The following is a 20,789-nucleotide window of genomic DNA, read 5'->3' as shown; positions in this document are numbered from 1 at the left end:
TCCCAACTCCACTAATACTGGTTATATACCAAAAATCTAAAATATTCTATATTCTCAGTCTTTCTGGACACTACTATATCATCTTCTTCATCATTAAGTTTTATTTTCTCTAACTTTCTATGAAGAGCCATAAGGCTATCTAAATTAACTTCTTAAAAATCAAAGAAAAAATTAATAATTCTACATAACTATTAACAAAACTTTTTGGCTTTTGTGGTCATCTATAGAGGATAAGTGCCCAAGGTGGTTTACCTAACAGAGGCAAGATTTCATCTTGGGTTTCCTTCATTTACTTTACTTTGAAGCCATTAGAAAACAAGGTAGAAAGAAATTGTCATTTTAATCTCCTTAATAAATATCAATAAACATCATAAATTTTTCCATTACAGAATAGTCACCAGTTGGAAAAATATGAGCAAACCATAAACAAAGATGGGAAAAATTAAAAATATATAATTTGCTAAAATTGGCTCTAGAATAGACAGAAAATCTGAACGGATCAACTTATATAGAACAAAAATAGAGGAAATGGCAGAGGGAAGAATACCACTCTGATGAAAATAATGTTTCTCCAAAAACATTATCATAAACTACCCATTTTCAAGTGAGGAAGCTCCCATTTCACTATTAATACATAACAAATAATAAGTATGTTTGTATTAAATAAACTATGAGGTGAGGAATAAGACAGCAAAACTGCATACAAAGCTTCTCACAGGCTGTTTGTATAAGAGTAGGACTAGTTATTTTGTTTGTTTTTACCGAGATCACAGTTCGTGGAAGACGAGGTCCTCTGTGAAACTTTGGGTTCTGTATCCTAGGCTGAGATACTGTGTTAATACTGACTATCGACAGATTGCTTCTTGGCACAGACTGTGAACTGTTCAGAACTGGAGGTGAAGGTGGGTCACTATTACTGGATGTTTCCTAAATAAAGAAGAGACAGATTTAAGCATTTTTAAATGAAAAGAAATTTCTGTCACCTTTTAGTCTTGAGCAAATTAGTATTAGACTTATCCCTACTTAACTGAAAAGACCAATGAATCCCAGATTAGCAGAGAAGAGGGCTACCTAAAACTAAGCTCAAGAGCACCACCTAGAGGTTCAGGTACCTAAATTACCTCTGGCTTGAAAGCTCTTTTATTCGCTAGAGATTTAAGTAGCTCTTCTCGAAGCAGCATTTCTTCCTCCTCTTCCTCATCTGCAAAGGGTGGTTTTGGAGGCTGTTCTGGATCTTCAGGTGGAAGAGGTGGTAAAGGTGGCAGAGGAGGTAGAGGTTCAAGAGAAACACACAAGCCTTCCACATAAGGCTGGCTCAAAGGTGGTATAGACTAGTTATTGTTTAAAAAAGAAAAAACAGTAATTACAATGCAAATTTTACCAATTCCAAACGTTTATCTCTAGAGTAACATTAAATTAGAAAAAGGTAAACTTCAAGTTACTACTTTAGCTGTAACCATACGTGAACTAAGTATACTGTAAATCTCAGAACTAACCCAAATTCAGTATTTAGCCATGAAAAAGTGTGATTTTTACAAAAATATAAAAATCAATGATATTTGAAATATTTATCAACTTCAAGGTAAGTATACAAACTTCTCCATTCCCGTTCTAATCTTCATTTAGCATTCTAACGGAGAAATCAAATTTTACAGGGTTTATCCCCCTAGACAACTACCTGAAACAAATAGATACTGCAAAATCAGAAACACATGATATTTAAGTAAAAATTAAAAATTAGGAACCAAAGTGCTTCTGGGAATAGTTCAGAGTATCTTAAGAATTAAGTGTCAAAAAGAGTCACCACTACCCTGGTAAATGGCTTCTTAGAGGCTATCCATAGTTAACTTCACCCAAATCCCTCAATTTGCATATATTTTTGCTCTAAAGGCTTTCCAGTGTTTCTCTTGGCATTTAAAACAGTTCAGGAAAGAAAGAAAAAACATTTCTGTCTCACTCTCTGCTCTAATATTCCCTCATCTTAAATTTCCTAGGAAGACACCAGATGTCTACCTAGGAACTGTGAAATGGCAAGGTTCCCACAAACCTCCTGAGAGAGGTCAGTTTGGTCTCTAGGTTCTTTCAATCTAGAAATAACTTCAGAACTTTTACTTTGTGATTCCTCCATTTCCTTTTCTTTTTTTCTTTTTTTTCTTCTTTTTTTAATAGGGACTGGGAGCTCTTCAAAAAAGAAATTTACTTGCATAGACAATGCTTTTATTTTACTGGATTTTCAAATTAAAAATAACTGTATATGTCAAAAGAAGAGAAATGAAAAAATTTCTAGAAGACCCTTAATGCACTTAAATCCTAATTCCCTCCTAAAAAAATTCAGAACAGTAGATAATCTAATCCTGCTTTGGAAATTTTTCTGAGGCACAAAGAGAAGAAAGAAGGAAACATGCTAAGTACTGAAAGTCAACATGAGATTAAAAATTAGCTATGAAAAAAATCTACCAAATGTATATTCTGTTAATAAATAATCAATTGTTTATTCCACAGATTTCACGGCTATTAATTCTGGTAAGCAATTATGATTTTTTTACACTCTCTTCAAATCTAACCATTAATTAATTACATGCCAGCTTCTCAAAACAAATTAGAATAGACACAAATCAACAAAATTTTCTTAGAAATTATATCAATTCTCACTTACAGAAACCTGAGGTGGCGGAGGCAAAGAAATAGATGGTGCTGGAGAAAAATACCCCAGTGAACATTCAGAGAAGAATGGTGGTTGCACCGGTGAAGGAGCTATTAAAAAAAAAAAAAAATGTAAGAATTTAATAACAGAAATACTTCAACAGAAATAAATTCATGATGTTTGAAGAAATACAACTGCATCAAGATAGAGTCCAAGTGAGTTTTAGTAATCTGCAGTAAAATCTTTAACCTCCATGAGACCACCTCCACTTACTTAAAACTGTCCTTATATCATCATATAGTCAGCCATCCTCTTAAACTGACACTTAGTCCCTCAAAACTCTCTGCTTTGTTCTACTTTTCACCTGATGGTGGCAACAGGGAATAGAGCAGGAAAGGCAAGAAAGATACATTTTTAAACAAACATACTTTTTAAGAACTAATAAAAGAAAAAATTCCCCTGAATCTGCATACATGTCCCAACCATAAGAAAACAGTGATGTGGTGACCCCATTCTTCCCTTCATACGGAGCAAAGAAAAGTGAACAAATGGACTATTTTAATTGGATAGAAAGCAAACAGGACTAAGAACGAAAAGAATTACCTACTGTATTTAATCATTAAAGTGTACATTTTTCCCATTTTAATAATTCTGAAATAGTTATTGATGAATCTCAGTTAAATTGTTAGCATTTCTTCTTCCTTTGTAGCAGATAAAAATAATCATGCATTTTACCTTCAGTGGTTTCTTAAGTGAAATATAGCAGATTCAAAGACTACCCTTGTAACCTAGTAACCAGATAGCCTTAAGGAAAATTAATGTTTCCTCTTTGTCCCAGTTGTCTCTCACGTCAATATGGATATTAACCATATGCCTTATAAGGGGCTGACTTGTGGCCCAAGCGATATTATTTATTACACACTGGCCTTTATTTAAGGATTTTACTTCTTAAAAATGTAAATATCTGTAGTGAATATGGTAAAAAGTTAAAATTTACAAAGCTGACTGAAGAATCCATTCTCTGCATAATAATTTTTTTACAAAATGCTTTTAAAAGGGTAGACCATGAAGTTATTTTCTAGAAAGAGTAATAATAATATCGTCAATACTTGGGAACTACAATGAATCCTCTCCAAGAACCTGAAAATAAGAAAATTAGATTGACCAAAAAGAATTAAATTATGAAATCAAAATATAAGATTATTAAATATGAGCCCAAATATAATAACCTGAAAACGAGCACTTTTGCTAAAATATTACCCAAGTCATACAGATTCTGTCTTCTCTCTAGACACATTAAAGTGGGTTTCTAATTTGCTCTCACAGCCAATCATCCCTGAATATCAACCAAAGCAAGTCTCTAGCCCTCAAGGAGAGTCAGATCCTGAAGTGCACAATCTAACTGAGGTACAGCCCAAACAGTTCTAACCAGCTGTCCTGAGACGCCACTAGTACCACTTCCCGTCTCCATATTCCTGCAAAGCATCATCACTGGAAGGCAGAAGGAAGCCCAAACACAAGAAAGATCCCTTTTTTTAACTAAAGCAAAGATTGTCTTAGATATAAAGATCCTTAAGAGGTCAAAGGTTTGTTTTTAAAGCAGTGTTCTCATCTTTCCCACAATCTACACTTTTTAGATCCAACAAATAATCATACAACACTGCCTTTTTATTAAAATGCTATCTAGAAAGAAATACCTGTAAATAAAGGTTAACATTGACACATTTGAGGTTTGCTCTTGAAGTATCTGTAACACCAAATGATGCCTGGTTGTACAACCCACCAGCAAATCTCACTTTCACTACACATTTCCTTCAAGGTTCTAGGTAGCCTTGTGACCATTTTCTATTTAGTGATTGTGAATACGCAAATGTTTAAAGTTCTAGCTCATACCTGGAGAATTGTTTTCACTATCTGTATCCATAGCAACTTCTTCATAGTTATCATACTGATAAATGCCTCCTCCACCATCAGTAGGTTGCTTATCTAAGGATCGTCTCAGGTCAGGATCTGAAGACTAAGTACACAAGATGGTTTTTTTTTAGTTTCACATTTTTCTGTCTTAGTCTATTCTTAGGCTAGAAATTATAAAACAATTAATAGTTAGCTTTTATGGAACAGTATCAAAAATCATGGTGATCCAGTTAGAATGTCTATCACATCTGATTTGGGAAATTCAATATATATAACAGATACACTGTGGTGGACATTTTACAACTATCTGACAAAACGAAGTGAACAAGTACTATATAGAGATGAAATCCCCCATAGCGAGCTGAGCTACTAAATAATCAGCTATTCCTCTAGAAAATGACACCAATGACACCAAGGTCATAAATAGTAATGCTCCTTCCCTGCAAGTTAAGAAATCAGATAAACAAATTCAAGTTTTACACAATCAAAACCATGTTTAGAACATTGCCCAAATAATCCAGTAACATTTTAATTATCAATAAATTAATGATAGTTGAAAACTGAAAAACGTTTGGTCACTATGCTTGTGTCTTGGCTTTTTTTGGTTTTTTGACTTTTTACAATGTTTCACTCCTAGACAGTTCATAACAAACTGAAAACTAGCAAAACCTATCCAGAGGGATATAAGAGTAATGTGCAAATATAATACTTCTCTAAAAACAAAAAAGATTCTATTGAAGTGCTTCCTGGAAGTTCAAAGTAAGACTACTTACAGAGTTCATAATTCTGAAATTTGTCAGTGGTAATAGCACTAGATCAATATTAAATCTCCAGTTTACTTCCTGACACCATCCATAAAAGAAAATTTCTCACTCAGTCATTATCAATGACTTATAAAGGCTCACAAATGCTTGATAACTACATAAATTAGCCACATGCACTAAGGCCATTACTACATGATGATGTAACTTTCTTTAAAATAGTTTATACCAATTCATCATGGCACATTTCTAATTCTACACCACTCAACAATGAAAAACTAATGAAATTCTGCCCCTGTACTTAGGGAATAGCCATTTTTAGAACAAGTCCTCACTACAATTCAATAATATTACTTTCTTCTATAATAGAAAGTGATGAAAAAGCTAAAAGCAGGCTTTGCTAACTATAATTTTAACCTTTCATTTCTATTTCTAATACCTGAAACTATAAAAAGGACACATTCCTAAGTATAACTCACCTTCCCTTCTCCCCCAAAGTTATTTATATAATGAGCTCTCCAAACAAAAGCCCTTAGTATTTTTTCTCAGTTGACTGATTTCATGAAGTAGGACTATAAAGACACTGAGATTTGAGCAATGTTTTGATGTTATATTTTGAACTCCTTACTTTACTTCTCGATCTCCTCTTTCCACCAACCAATTTCATGAATCGATTGTACTGCTCTTCCTGATTTGAGAGATCTCGAATTTTTCTGATTTCTTCTTCTCTTTTCCTTCTCTCTTCTTCTTCAGCTTGTTTCCGCTGATCCTCCTCTTTCTGTCTTTCCTGTTCCTTTTGTTGCTGTAGTTTCTTCCATGCCTTTGTTTGCTGCTTCCTCAATGCTTGTTTAGCTTCAAGTGAAAAATACAGAAACATCAGTATCTATTAGAGCTGGAATTTTCTAGAATATGAAAGAAAACAAGAGCTTTAACAATTATTTTCATTAACTCATATATACAGCTGCTCCTCTAAGGTCTATTTACATAGGATTGTTTATATAGGATTGCCCTGTAATTCCCCAACTCAAAAAACTTTCTGAATTAAAATCTAGAAACTATACTGACATATGAAATCAATTAAAAGAATGTAACAGAAATGATCACCTGTAGTGCTAATTTTTTTGGCCGAATGTGTTTTTGTGCTGGTTTTAACTTTTTGCTGCACGGTTTTCGTCTTCGTCAGCTTTTCTTTGCTCTCTTTCATCACCTGCTGTTCTTTTTGTTGCCATTTTTTACTGGCTGACTGGAGAGCCAAAAGACGAAGCTGCAGTTCAGACAGCTCCTCTTCATCTTCACCAAGTTTCTTTAAAAGAAAGAGATGCCATTTAAAAATTCTACTATTCGACCTTAAACATATTACCAAATCAAATCTTCTATAAGATTAGAATTTAAAGTTAGCTTTAAGGCAAGTATTTAAATGGTAAATATAAATGAGGAAACAATAACTTAGCCCTACACTCTAATAAATCAGTTCCTATCATACAAGCAGAAGACCGATATGTGGAGAGCATGTGTATATATGTAAGTGTGAAGGGTTGGGGGTGGAGTAGGGGGTACAACTGATGGAACAGAATCATGGGGGGAAAAAGTTAAGGGTTAGAGATTGACATTTAACTGGCTTCAGAAACAAGAAAGAGTAAAATTCTGACGGTAGTGACTATAAAAAGAAATCAACCCAAGGGAGGTAAGGAATGAAGAATAAACTGGTTCCAAAATCACATGATTCTAATAGTCTTACAAGTAATACAGAGAAGAGGTACAGTGAATGTCAATTCAAAGTTGTAAACTATTTAAAATATATATTTTATAATTTGTTACATTAGTGTTAACACTGGAAAAAAGAAGTTAGTGTTGAAGGAAAAAATATGTAAACATTTGCTTATATTTGAGCATTAAATGTCCTAAAGCTACAGATATTTTATTTGAATACTGAAAATATTTTGAACAGTCAAGACTTCTTCAGGAAAGTTAAAACAGGCAGATAGGTTACGAGCAAATGTTTGAGAACTTTCTCCCACTTGAAATAGCTTCTTAATTTTTTCACTCTACTTTTTTTTGAGAAAAAAATTTTGTATTAATCCATTCTGCACATTTTAGCTAAAATATAACTGAAAATGTCAGGCAACCTAAGCAGAGGTTCTTAATTGGAGTCCAAGAGACTTGGGTGAGAGGGAGATAAAGGAGTCTTTTGGCCTCCCCATCCCTTGAAATTAAACACAAAGCAGTATATTCCTCCTTTACGTGTATGAATGGAAGAGGAGAGGAGACTCGAAAGAGGCTAAGACTCAAAAAAGTTAAGGACCACTTATCTAGTAATTTTTTCTTATAGGTGAATTATAATTACATTTTTAATCCAATTAAATTATTTAATTCTTAAGCTTAAAGCAAACAGGGGATCCTACCTACTGGTTTCATTTTATATAAACTATTATAAATCTCTAACTGAACTACCATCATGTATTTCAGCACTTCAGTTTACCCAAACCAGGATATTGTTAACCCTTTCACTGTTGGGAAATATATGTAACAAATGAGCTTAAAAATTAACATGAGTCTTTTTTACTTTAAGTCATTTAAACATACCAAATTCTACAGCATAGTACTGACATTCTAGGGCCATGCTGTCCAAATGAGAGCAATGAGCCACATGTAGCTATTTAAATTTAACCAAAATTGGATAAAAACTTTGGTTCCCCAGCCACACTAGTCACATTCTAAGTGCTTAATAGCCACATGTGGCTAATAGCTACCGTACTGGAGAGTGCAGATGTAGACCACTGCCGTTATTGTAGAAAATTCTATTGGACAGCACTGATCTAGAGTTTATCTAAATTAAAGTTATCATTACTGTTCTATTCAGACTTAAAAAGTCTTTGATTACGTTTAGCTACTATTACTATTCCTTTTGGAATGAAAAAAACCACTGATTCTGTCACTCAGCTATATACTTAAAGCAGCAACCTGACAAGCAAGAGCACTGAACTTCAAACTCCTTGTTCTGACACTTAAATCCTATGTCACTCTAAGCAAATCACAATCTACCCACGTGAATCTTAGCTCATCTGTAAAACTGATGTTAGCCTATCTTACGGAGTTACTGTGAGGACAGTCGAAAACATATTAACATATAGATGCACGTGTGTACGTGTATGTGCATGAATGTCATATTATCATCCTTAAATTCAGGGCCATCTCTTTCGTAAAGCTCCTAGGCTCTTTGCATCATTTCAACTTACTCCAAAAAACTAACTGAAATCTTAATAGAAGAAACTGCAGATATCTCGGCTCTCTAATTCAACAAACAAAAGGCTTGGGCCAGTGAGTGCGAATTACATGTCAAACCCAGTGTACTTCTGTACTTCGACCTCCTGAACCTCACAACAACCCAGAGAACAGATGACATTAAGCTCATTTTACAGAAAAGAAAACAGAGGCAAGAAAAGGCTAAGTAGCTTACACAAGATCACTAGCTAGTAAGAGGAGCTAGAACTGGACACCCAGTCAAGGTCTAACTCCGCTTTCCCACACAGCATAATCCCCCCAAAATAGGAAAAGAGAATCTCTGGATGAAAATTAAAAGTTTCAATAAACAAAGCAAAAAGATCATCTACAGACACACAGATACAATTTCACTGAACCCAGTGGAGATGTTCTGAGATGTCTCTCCAGATTTTCTTGTTTTCAAGGTTATATCCAAATGGAGGTATAGCAATGATGAAAGAAAACAAGTGAAAAGCAAGATAGAATTTCCCTTGCAAAAGAACAGAGTAAAGCAGTGCAAGAATCATCTTACAGAGACACCCAGCCCCATACGGAAGTATCTTACCTTTTCAGATAGAATATCTGAGGCACTAATTCTTCTTGTTAAATTTTGTTCTTTATCTTCTAATCCTTTAAAATAAAACAGCATACTCTGAATACTTTAAAAGATTGCTACAATTAAAATAAAATGCTATACAATATTTATTAGTTATTTTTTTGTAAAGAGTCTCATTAAAGGGTCCCATTTTCTCAATCTCCCAACCAAAAGGGAAGAAATGTTGCTAAAGAAAATGAAAATCTGACCACTTTTCATAGCAGCCTTATTTTGGAAAGTTATAAGGCAAACCAATTCAAAATATTAAATTATAAATTAAAAACACACTATAAGAAAATGACATCTGAACTAAAAACAATTATTTCAAATAAGAACAGAATTTGTAGAGCAGATAGATAAGAAACAAAGCTTCATTACTGAATGAATAGATAACACACGGATAAGAATATATGATGATTATTTCAGATCTCTAAAGTTGAAATGAATTCAACATTTAGAGACTGTATTGGATTAATTCATTAAAGAAATGTCTTCTATTTATCTAAGAAAGCATCAGCAGAAGTAGGTTAAGTATTAAGATTAAGTCCATCCACACATTTCCAGAACTCTAGCCTTGGACCAAGATTTCTGATAGTTATTTACAAAATCTTATTTATACGTTAATCTAATCTATGACAGCTCTACAAATCACACAATAAAGTTACAGGGTATTTACAACAGTACTGAGAGGGACACTTTTGTAGCTAAAACAGGTGAAGTTAAAAACTAAGAGAATCTTTCCTCAAGATGACACAACTGAATTTGTAAAGCCAGATTCAAACTAAGTCTACACTCCAAGTATAGTTTTTTCGTATTTTTTTCCCCCATAATACCAACTGCCAGTGTTCCAAACATCCTAATTTGATTGTTCAACAAGGCCTAATGGTAAAAGAATAGGCTACTTATTCAACAAATAGAAATTATCAATAAAGTGCCCTAGAAAAAGTACACGGAAGGCTCTTCAACCACCAAACTTCGAGTTAAGTCAGTTCCACAATGAGACTTGTTTTAGAAATGTGAATCTGTCATAACATGATTGACAGATTTTCAATAATAGAAGAAGAAAGCACCAAACATTTCTCCTACGAAAGAAACTTATGAGTTTCATTAAGTAATTACAAGTCTATTAATTGACAAGGATCTCTCTCGTCTATAAAAGGTGGCAGTACCTCCCCTGAAGGTAGCATAGAGCCAAGTATCTATTAAGCTGGCAGACACCTAATAAGCACCAAGCACAAATCATAAACTTCAGGCCATAAATTCAGCTTTACACAAAGACTGCAAAAGCAGGCGATGGTTTAAAGGACCGAATGTGTAGTCAGGCATTGTCCTACCACTGTCGTGCCTCTCTACAATATAATTATTATTTCAATTACTCAGTACTCCCAAAATGAAAACTGGTCTTGTGCAGTCATGCAGTATTTTAAAAATTATTACCTGAAATTCGAAACTGAGCTAGAGACAATCATCAGGACATCGGTGGTAGTTAAAATCATAATAATTGAGAATACCTCAGAAGAATGGAACACCAAGGACGTGAACAGTTAAGTTACAAAGGAAAAGTATTTTTTTTAAAAAAGGAAAATCAGAAGGTTGTAAGAAATTCCAGAAAAGTACAGTATCACAGAAATCTCAAAGTTTCAAGATCAGTGAGAAAAACATTACTGAATATAGATAGATGTATCTACTTCCTATAGAATATTCTCAACATTTCAGCCAAAGTGATCCTTTGAGAATATAAAACAAATGATGCCAAGAGCCTGGAAGAGCTCCTATCTCACTTAGAATAAAAACCAAAGTTCTCATAAAGCTCTATATGTCCCAACCTATTACATCTGACCTCTCCCACTATTCATCCCCCAACTCTCTCTTCTTTAGTGGCACAGGTCTCCCCGTTACTCCCCAAATATGCCACAACTCTTCTGCCTAAGGTGCATTATTCTAGTTCAGTGATTCTCAAACTTCAGTAGGCATTAGAATTAACAGGAAGACTTGTTAAATACAGATTGCTGAGCTCCGTTTTCAGAGTTTCCACTTTAGTAGATCTAGGGTTGGGCCTGATAATTTGCATTTCTGTCAAGTTCCCAGGTAAAGAAAGCCCAAAGGACACAGTTGGAAAATCAGTGCTCCAGCTATTTATTCTCTTTGCCTAGAAACTTCTTTTCCCCAGATATCCAACTGGCTATTCCCCCACTATCTTCAAAATCTTTGTTTAAATCTCACCTCCAAATTCATGCTCTCCTGATCACCCATTAATACTGCAGCCTATACCCATTATCTCCATCCTAACTTACCCTCCTAGGCTTTTTCTCTTTCTATAATTATTATTTACTCATCGTATTTACTGTCTCCCCTTCTTAAAATACAACCCCATGAGAGCATAAATGATTGTCTATTTTGTTCACTGATGAATTTATAAGACTCTGGAATAAAGTGTTCAACTAATTTTTGAATAAATGGAAGAATGAAACTAAAAAATGAATGAAAATCAAAAATGAATTTTGCCATCAGGTCAAAGTAACTGTGCCATAGTTTCAGTATTCTGATAGGGGCAGAAAAGCAAAATGCACTGAGTTAAGAACAAGACGTAAAGTGAAAAGAAGCACCGTAGACTAGCCTTTCCAAAAGTCTGGTTAAAAAGAAGTTAAGGGACAACGGAAGGAAGGATTGTTTAAATTTTGGGATGGAAAACTCAAATATGTTTATAATAAGAATCCCTTAAGAGAAAGTGGTTAAAGATGAATCAGAATAAACAATACACAGAGCAAAGTCCCAGAGAAGGTGGGAGAAGTTAAGAGCTAGGAATCAGGTTAAAACAAAGTGGCCATAAACAAGAAGGGTACCACTTCCTCAGAACAGAGGAACTGAAATGAAAATCGATATGGATGTAAGTTTACAAGCAGGAAGTGAAAAGCTGAAAGTTGAGTGAGATCACCTGAAATAGGAGGTAAGCTCATTGGCTAACAATAGGGATAAAAGTTGAGTAAAACCCTAAAAGAAATGACAAAGGTTTAGAAGAACTGTTGAGAGGAAATAGGGAAAAAAGCTGACCCATAACAATTTAAAAGTTTAATGGCAGAGCTGAAAGTTTTGCTGAAGATTAGGGTACGGAAATACATATGTTTTAGCACTAATCATATAATCTCTTGATTCAGATAAATTTTAGCTTTTCTTTTCATCCAATCTCTCTTCTACACTGCTGCCAGTTATTTTTCTAAAACTGACATCATTTTCCTGCTTAAAAATATCTGATGGCCCAACTAAGGTTTAAAGAAAATCTAAATTCCATAGCAAGACATTCAAATTCAAGGCCCTTTGCAATCCAATCTCAATCTATCCTTTTATAAATTTATGTCCAACCCCTCTCCAAAGCACACATATATCCCACATCGCACCCATATTAGACCAATCTCAATATCCTTTAAAAGTTCTCTGTGCCTTCATCTGCTCATTTGGTTCCTTCTGATTTCTCAGAAAGATTCATTTTCCAAGACATATATCAAACATTTCAACCACTATAAAACCTTTCTAAATCCAACTGAAGACATTCGATCCTTTCTTTGCATTACTGCAGGCTTTCATTCATTCTTACTATATGCCATAATTATTGCATATCTCTTCTATCTCACTGGGGTATAATTTTCAAAACTGCCTATCTGGAACCATGGTCCTAAGCTGAAAAACAAAAAACAATTCCCAAAGAACGTGTAACCAAAATCAGTCACCACTTGGGTTTGCAACCAAATTTATACCACATGGGTTGCCTTGAAAACTTCAAATATAGAGCAGTCCCAAATCAAAAGCCTACTTAGCTGCTTAACAGCCACAAAAGTAAATCCTCTGTAGGAAATCCACCTTTGTACAGGCCTCCAAAAATCTTTACCAGAAATGTTCAAAGGAAAATGGACATCTCACTTAAAAAACAAAAATCACTAAACATTCAAGAAAAGAAGGTACGAAAAATGAGAACCAGAAGAAAGAGCAAAACCATCAGAAATTAGACCCAGATATAGAAAATTAGGAGGCAAAGGAGGAAAACAAAACAAATCCACAGTTAACATGTTTAAAGAAATAAAGATAAATTTGGAAAATAAGGAGAGAGAAAAAATAAAAAACAATGACCAAAGTGATTTAGAAAACAAAATAAAAATGAAATACTAAAATAAAAACTATAACTGAAATTTAAAACTCAATAGGTGGGCTTAAAGCCAATCAGACATAGCTAAAGAGAGAACTAGGTGAGCTGAAAGATACACCAGAGGAAATCTTCCAGAATGCAGCAGTCATAAACAGATAGAAACTTAAACAACATTAGGAGAAATGAGAGCTACAGTGAGATGATTTAATATAACATACATCTATACAGAGTTCCAAAAAGGAAGAGTCTGAGACAATATTTTAGGAGATAATGACAATTTTCAGAATCAGTGAAAACTAGAAGCAAAACAAATCCCAAGCTGGACAAAAAAAAAAAAAAAACAACAACAACAACAACAAAAAAACCCTGCAATACAGCATAGTTAAACTACAGATTATCAAGACAAAAATCAAAACTAGGATCTTTAAAGTAACTTTAAAAAAAAAAGACAGGTTACCTTTAAATTAGAAACTATTAAGACCAATAGCTGACTTTTCAAAATCAACAATGGAAGCCAGGAAATACCTTGAATATACTGAGGATACAATTAACCACTGTAGAATTCTAAGCCTAGGAAAAACGTCTTTAAAAGAAGATAAACAGAAGAAAGTTTTCTATATAGCAGACAGTAAAGCAAATTCCAAAAAAATGTATTTTAAGTATAAGTGATTCTAGATATAGAAGGAAGACTGAGCCAAGAAAGTGTTAAATGCACAGGAAATGGTAGGCGTTAGTCCTTGTGTATCAGGGAGAGCATAAGAATGTATAAAAAAAAAATCAAAAGAGGCAAAAGAGAAAAAAAGAGCAAAGGCAATAAATACCAATATCAGTAATCATGAAAAAAATGTGAACAAACCAAATGTTCTTGTTAAAAGAAGATTGTTAGATTAAATTACAATTGAAATCTAGCTCTACAGAATGCACAAGTTACATTTGGAACATGAGGATACAGAAAGACTGAAAGGATGGAAAATGATATACAAAACATATATACTTAAGAGAAAGATGGTGCAGCAATTGAGATAAAATAGCCTTCTAGGGAAAAACATTACTAGAGATAAAGAAGGTCACTACATAATAACGAGAATTCTCCAGCCTCAAAGTATTTAAAATTCCCCAGCCTCAAAGTATTTAAAACAAAAACTGAAAACCAGAAATCAACCATCACAAGTGGCAGATTTTAGCAGACCTCTCAGTATGATAGACTAAGCAGATCAAAAAATGTTCACATCTTAGAAGGAATATCTGAACATAAAAGCTTGCAATAACAATTCATACATTCCTTTCAAACAAAGAACAGTTACAAAAATCAATCACATACTAGACAATAAAGCAAGTCTCTACAAATATTTCAAAAAATTGGTACCATACAGCTCTCACTCTCCAACAATGGGATTGACTTAAAAGTCAATAGCAAAAAACATAGCTAGAAAACCTACATGTTTGGAAGTTAAGAAACACACTTCCAAATAGCCTACAGGCCAAAGAATAACAAAAATTAGAAAACAATTAGAAGTGAACGAAAAAATATTTACATATCACAAACTGAGATACAACTAAAGTAGGAATTTTATAGCCCAAAAAGATGCTAATAGTAGAGAACCAAAAATTTATACTTATTTCTGGGAAAATCTTTTAAAGGTAGGGGAAGACACAACTTACAAATACTACAGATAAGAAGAAGTAAGATTCTTAAGAATAATTTTTTATAAACAGTACAACTTTAAGGAAACAAACATATTACTAGAAAAATACAGTTTACCTAAACCAGAAATAGACAATATGAACAGTCAGTAGTTTAAAACCTTCCCAGAAAAAACTCCATCTTGGCCCAGATAATTTTACTAGAAAGATCTACCAAATATCCTAGGAATGATTCCAATCTTAAAACTTATTCCAGAGAATAAAGAAACCACTCCCCAACTCACTGTGAGCATCAAAATCTTGTACAAAAACCTGGCAAGGATAAAGGGAAAAAACTACAGGCTATGAACCCAGATGAAAAATTCCAAATAAAAGATTAGCAAACCTTCATTTATGAAGATTTAACAACTGCCCCAAACTGAAGAACCCAAATGTCCCTGAAGTGGGAAATGGATAAACAAACTGTAGCACAGCCATACGATGGAACATTCAGCAATAAAACAGAATCATCTACTGATATATGCAACCAGATGGATGAATCTCAAAGACAAGATGCTAAGTGAAAGAAGCTGGGGTTAAATGGCAAGGTACTATATGACTTCACTTATATGACATTCTGGAACAGGTAAAAGCAGAGTCAGAAAACAGGTAAGTAGTTACCAGGGAGGGTTGGTGGCATGAGGGAATCAGTGGGAGTAAATGTAACTGTTCTGTATCTTAATAGTGGTGGCTGGCAACTGTTACCCAACTGCCTGCATTTGTCAAAATTCAAAGAACTATACACTGAAAAGGGTAAATTTTTACTGAATATAAATTATACATTCATAAAAAAGAGGTAAAGAAAAAATTAACAAACCAAATCCATGATGTATAAACAAGACATAATATCAACTAGCTGGATTTATCCCAAGTATACGAGGGTGGTTTAACACTACAAAAAAATCAATAATATCCATTACAAAGGGGAGGGTATAGCTCAGTGGTAGAGTGCATGCCTAGCATGCACAAGGTCCTGGGTTCAATCCCCAGTACCTCCACTTAAAACAAACAAACACCACCAAAAAAAAAAAAAAAAAAAAAAACCTTAATAATATCCATTACACTAATAAATTAAAGGAGAAAAATTAGATGCTCTTCTCCATAATGAATAAAAAAGATTTGATAAACTTCAACATCTATTCATGCTGAAAATTTCAAACAAGAAACTGGTGCGGGGTTGGGGGGGAGTCAACATTTCCTTTACTCAATAAAAGATAACTACAAAAACTTAGCCAACATTACATTTAAAAGTAAATGGCAAGGCAAAAAAAGTAAATGGCAAGGGGTCCCCTGTAAGTTTAGGAACAAAGGTGCCACTACTATCGCTTATGTTAAAAACTGTATTATCAGTCCTGACAGGCAGGTAAGGCCAAAAGGGAGACTGAATGAAACAAAACTTGCCATCATTCAGTACTGACTGTCTATGTAGAAAGTGCAAAAAAGAATTCACATATAAAACATCAGAATCATTTCAATGAAGTATGCTGCCAAATTAACTAGTTACCCGTTTAGAGAAAGAAGAATCTCTAATTGAAATTTTTAATTCCATTACCTTGACTAGGTTCAGTAGTGTCAGATTTCAGGGAAAGCTGCTTTGTTCCATCTTTAACTTTTTTCAACCGGTTCTTGTCTCCTGGTAAAGTCAATTTTTGCCTGAGTGGTTTTAATTCAAATGCCTGAAAAGTTTTGACCTGTGTTTTCTCCTCAGGAGCTACTTCTTTACTTGAGTCCTTTGTAATACTGACATTATCAGTGCTTGTTTGGTCCTCAAAGTTCAATGTTTTGGGATCTTCCTGCACATTCTCCTCTTTGCTACTCAAAGCTAGCTTCTCATCCTTATTGATGCACTCTAGTTCCAACTGTATCTGTTTATACTTCAGAAGTAAATCTTCAAAAGTTTCTTCCCCACAGTTTTCACTTTTTGATGAATAATTCTGTTTTCTTGATGGAGATCTTCCAAAACTTTTGGCTGAACAGCATATTAAGGAAACCAGTTTCCAAAAATTTTCCAGTTAATTTAACAAAAACACATTAATTTATGAATGAACTGTCTCCCTTTCTGTTTTTCAAGATGAATTGATATTTTTAAATGACTAAATTCCACTTAACACGTGTGCTAATGCCCACTTTCATGCCCACATTTCAAATTTAACAAGTATCCCTACAAACAGTCCACTTACAAAACCACTAGTGTCAGTTACTACCAGCAGTATCCACAGGCACTCCACCTACTTAGATCACAGCATCTTTCCTTCTGTAGTTATCAGGAAAGCCCATAATGAGCTGGATGTTAAAGATTCCTTTCTGAAGGAAGAGGGGAGAAACTGAATGGTTTGTTACAGATGTGGATAATTTACACTTCACATAATCAGGAGAAAACGTTTCTTCTTTTTAGTTAGTTTCTTCTCTTGTCTCAAATTTAAAAAAATTGATATAAAAATAAACATTGACAATTAGTAGTTGAGACTAAATTATGAATAGGAAATGTATTAAAAATTTAACACATAATCTTAGAGCTCATAAAGTATACTAATATCCAACATATATACAACTAAGACAATGAAGGCAGTTATATAATAAAAAATAAAACCTTTAAGTTGTATCCAAACTGTATCCTCTAAACTAATTTTCCCCTGAAGATAAGGATATCTAAACTAATTATTTTGGGCCTTTTTTCTTCTCATAGTGATACATAAAATACAACTTCTTGGTTGGAAATGGCTACAAAGTTCCAAACTACAATTTACTCAAAAAATTTCATATGTAGGAGAAGTGTTACACTTCACTTCTCTAACCTAGAAATTAACAAAAGAAAAGACAAGTACTTTACGTGGTTTTAATACAATGTCATTTACAGATCATTTGAATCGGCTAGGATATAAAGTTTCTTCTAACTTACCCAACAAGCAATCTGCAAAGATTTTTAAACTTCTCTAATGGCCAATTTAAGAATGTGAATCACCACAAATAATTTAGAAACTAAATAAGCATTACAACTGAAAATCTTTAACAGTTCTGCAGCAAAGCTGTTCTAGTAAATCTTTGGTTTTCTGATCTCTCCTCCTTAGAGCTAAGTTTCTTGAGAGAATACTAGTTTCTCATTATCTGCCTTACTCTTCAAATGGAATCTGGCTTCTGCTGGCTAAGTTTATCTGTCATGTTTTTTCTTTTTCTTTTTTTTTTTTTTTCCATTATCTGTCACGTTTTCAAACCTTATTTTACCTGACTTCTCTGCAGCATTAGACACTGTAAACCACTTCCTTCTTGGCTTCCATAACTCCACTGTGCCCCTTGTCTCCCTCTTTTTTTTTTCCTTTATATCTTCACAATTCCTTTCTCTCTCAACTCCTCCAACAGTGGTAGTCGCCAGCGAGCTTCACTTACCCTGTATCTTTTCATTTTGAGTGTTCTAATGCATTCCCATAGTTTTGCCTGGTGATAGAGATCTGCGGTTCTATCTCCCACAAGCCATCTCCCATCCAGTTGCTAAACTAATCTTTCCAGAACACAAATCTGATCAGATCTCTTCCCTAGTTTAATTCTCACTAAGAATAGAGTTCAGAATCCTTATAATGGCATATGCCATCATGATTCCTTTCCAATCTCACCTCTTCCATGTTTATTACAATTTATACATAGCTTTGTGTATAGGTTTTTCTGTTCCTCAAACTGACCCCAATTCAATTGTCACCTACTACGTGAAGCCAGAGAATTATGTTCTCCTCCACACCAATATCACATTCTGTACACAAATTCTGTAATTATCTGCATTTACATCTCACTTTTTCAATGGAGCCATCTAAACACACAACCACAGTAACTTAAAAAAATATGACTAGAGACTTTGGAAACATCTGCAAAGGGAAAAGATTCAGTACACTAACAAATAACAAAATAACTAAAGGACAAAAACGAAAAGAAGCAATTAAGTTATAGCCAACTAATTTTCAAGGCTAAACAAAATCTCCTACTTCTATCTACACAGAAGAGCTAAGATGAAACCAAAACTTAAAAGATGTAATTTTAAATTTGTCAAGAGGCAATTTCTAACTGAAACCTGATTTACAAAAAGAACTGCCGTTCAATCTTTACAACTACAGGTGAAAGTGGAATGACTTTCTACTGATAAGGGACCCTGGCCTAATTATGTTAGCTCTGATCAGATCTGAAAGTTCAAACCAGTAGTCATCCAAAGGAGACAAACAGTAACACTGACTGACAAACTGTCTATCACTAAGGAAATTTTTTAATGAATGAGAATGAAAATAAGTACTGCAACAGAATCTGGTATTCTGTTTCTTTAAAGCTGCATCTAATAAACCTTAATTATTACAGAGAAAAAAGTTTAAAAAAAAAAACCACCTGTACTCATGCAACTTCACTTCTAGATTATGGAAATGAGTCACAGAATAGCTCTTATTTCTTCTTACTGCAATATCTGTAAAATTAAAATGTCATTATTACAATCACACAGTGGTAATATGAATAAAACCTAGTACTATCTTGGTATCGAATCTAAATTAGTAAAATTTTATATTACAAATTTTGTTTGCTCACATTATACAAAAGTGGCTGGGAGCTACTTTTTCCTTCACAAATTCGTATAAAGAATACCACCTCTGGGATGGATTAATGATACTTCATGAGGAAAACAGTGAGCAGAGAACCAAACCAATTATCCTTCAGAGCAACATCTGTAAAAAGAAAAACAGCAGGACAGCTCATTTGTGATAAGTTACTACCAAAGTCAGGCTGGATATGTTCCTGTACTTGTTTCACAACATCATATGCCTGTTTATTAATAAAAACATATAAGCTTAACAATTAATAAAGGTATGTGGTAGAGGCCAAAGTGGTACTGAATGAATGGACAGAGAGAAGGCAAAAGGCAGGAGCCAGGCAAACCCAATCATCACTCCCTTCTCTAACATAAAATAAACTAAGAAAAAATTTTAAACTCCCACAGTACTTTGTAAATACCTCAACTTGAACTTTTTACACCGAACTGTAATTATTTACATTTGTTTCTCCAACACAAATTACAAGTTTCATCGCTGGATTTTTAAAAAATACACATATATGTACTTAAATAAGCCTTTCTGTTTTTAGACTCAGATTTGACAACAAATCCTTGGTTAAAAAAAATATGTTAGAGGTTTTCTAACTTTACAGAAAGAACATTCTCTTTTTAAAAGTTAAATACTTGTGTAATTTTTTTTTTTTTTCTGAAACAATGCTGGAATGCTCTTAACCCAACTTTTGGTAGTACCACTTTTTCCAGACTATGAGCACCATAGCTGCTACTACTTACCTAAATCTACATTTCTTGTCCCCCTTTTATTATAACATCTGGGAAAGACTATTCGATCCTAAGTACTCTGTCAAAATAATGTTAAGTGTCTCCCAAATGTCACTATATGTAAGCGTCATATATAATCACTATATTAAAAAAAAAATCATTACACCATGGAAATTACAGCCAGTAATAAAAGTGCTTAGTAAACCAACTATTTTATGCGTTACCATGGAGTAAGTCAAGACATAGTTTTACAAACACATCGTAAAATGTGCAAACCTTAGCAAACCCTCAGATAAGTAAACTCAGGAATGTTAACGATAACTAAGAATGAGATAAGAGGGGACAAAAATCAAATATTTAGATATTTTCCTTCTCAACCTCTCCATAATCTCCACCCTGCCATAAACCCCATGGCTTCTGTAATATTAAAATAAAAATGCTATTAAGTTTCGTTCTCTCTCTAGCCCACATTTGTCAGCACTAGGAATTATAAA

At 33.8% G+C, this 20,789-nt stretch overlaps 1 protein-coding gene across 1 annotated transcript in view; it reads right to left on the bottom strand.

The window, feature by feature from the left end:
- ZFC3H1 (zinc finger C3H1-type containing) overlaps positions 1 to 20,789 on the bottom strand; it is a 46,574-nt gene that overhangs the window by 24,535 nt on the left and 1,250 nt on the right. The window contains exons 2-9 of the mRNA XM_010958866.3: positions 16,549 to 16,965; positions 9,146 to 9,210; positions 6,424 to 6,622; positions 5,948 to 6,171; positions 4,538 to 4,661; positions 2,657 to 2,754; positions 1,122 to 1,331; positions 763 to 927 (exon numbers count right to left, since the gene is read on the bottom strand). Of these exons, the coding sequence (XP_010957168.1) occupies positions 763 to 927; positions 1,122 to 1,331; positions 2,657 to 2,754; positions 4,538 to 4,661; positions 5,948 to 6,171; positions 6,424 to 6,622; positions 9,146 to 9,210; positions 16,549 to 16,965 (1,502 nt within the window). The remainder of the gene's footprint in view (positions 1 to 762; positions 928 to 1,121; positions 1,332 to 2,656; positions 2,755 to 4,537; positions 4,662 to 5,947; positions 6,172 to 6,423; positions 6,623 to 9,145; positions 9,211 to 16,548; positions 16,966 to 20,789) is intronic.

The sequence above is a fragment of the Camelus bactrianus genome, chromosome 12, assembly GCF_048773025.1.
Source record: "Camelus bactrianus isolate YW-2024 breed Bactrian camel chromosome 12, ASM4877302v1, whole genome shotgun sequence".
NCBI lineage: Eukaryota > Metazoa > Chordata > Mammalia > Artiodactyla > Camelidae > Camelus > Camelus bactrianus.
This window is presented reverse-complemented; position numbering and strand designations above follow the sequence as displayed.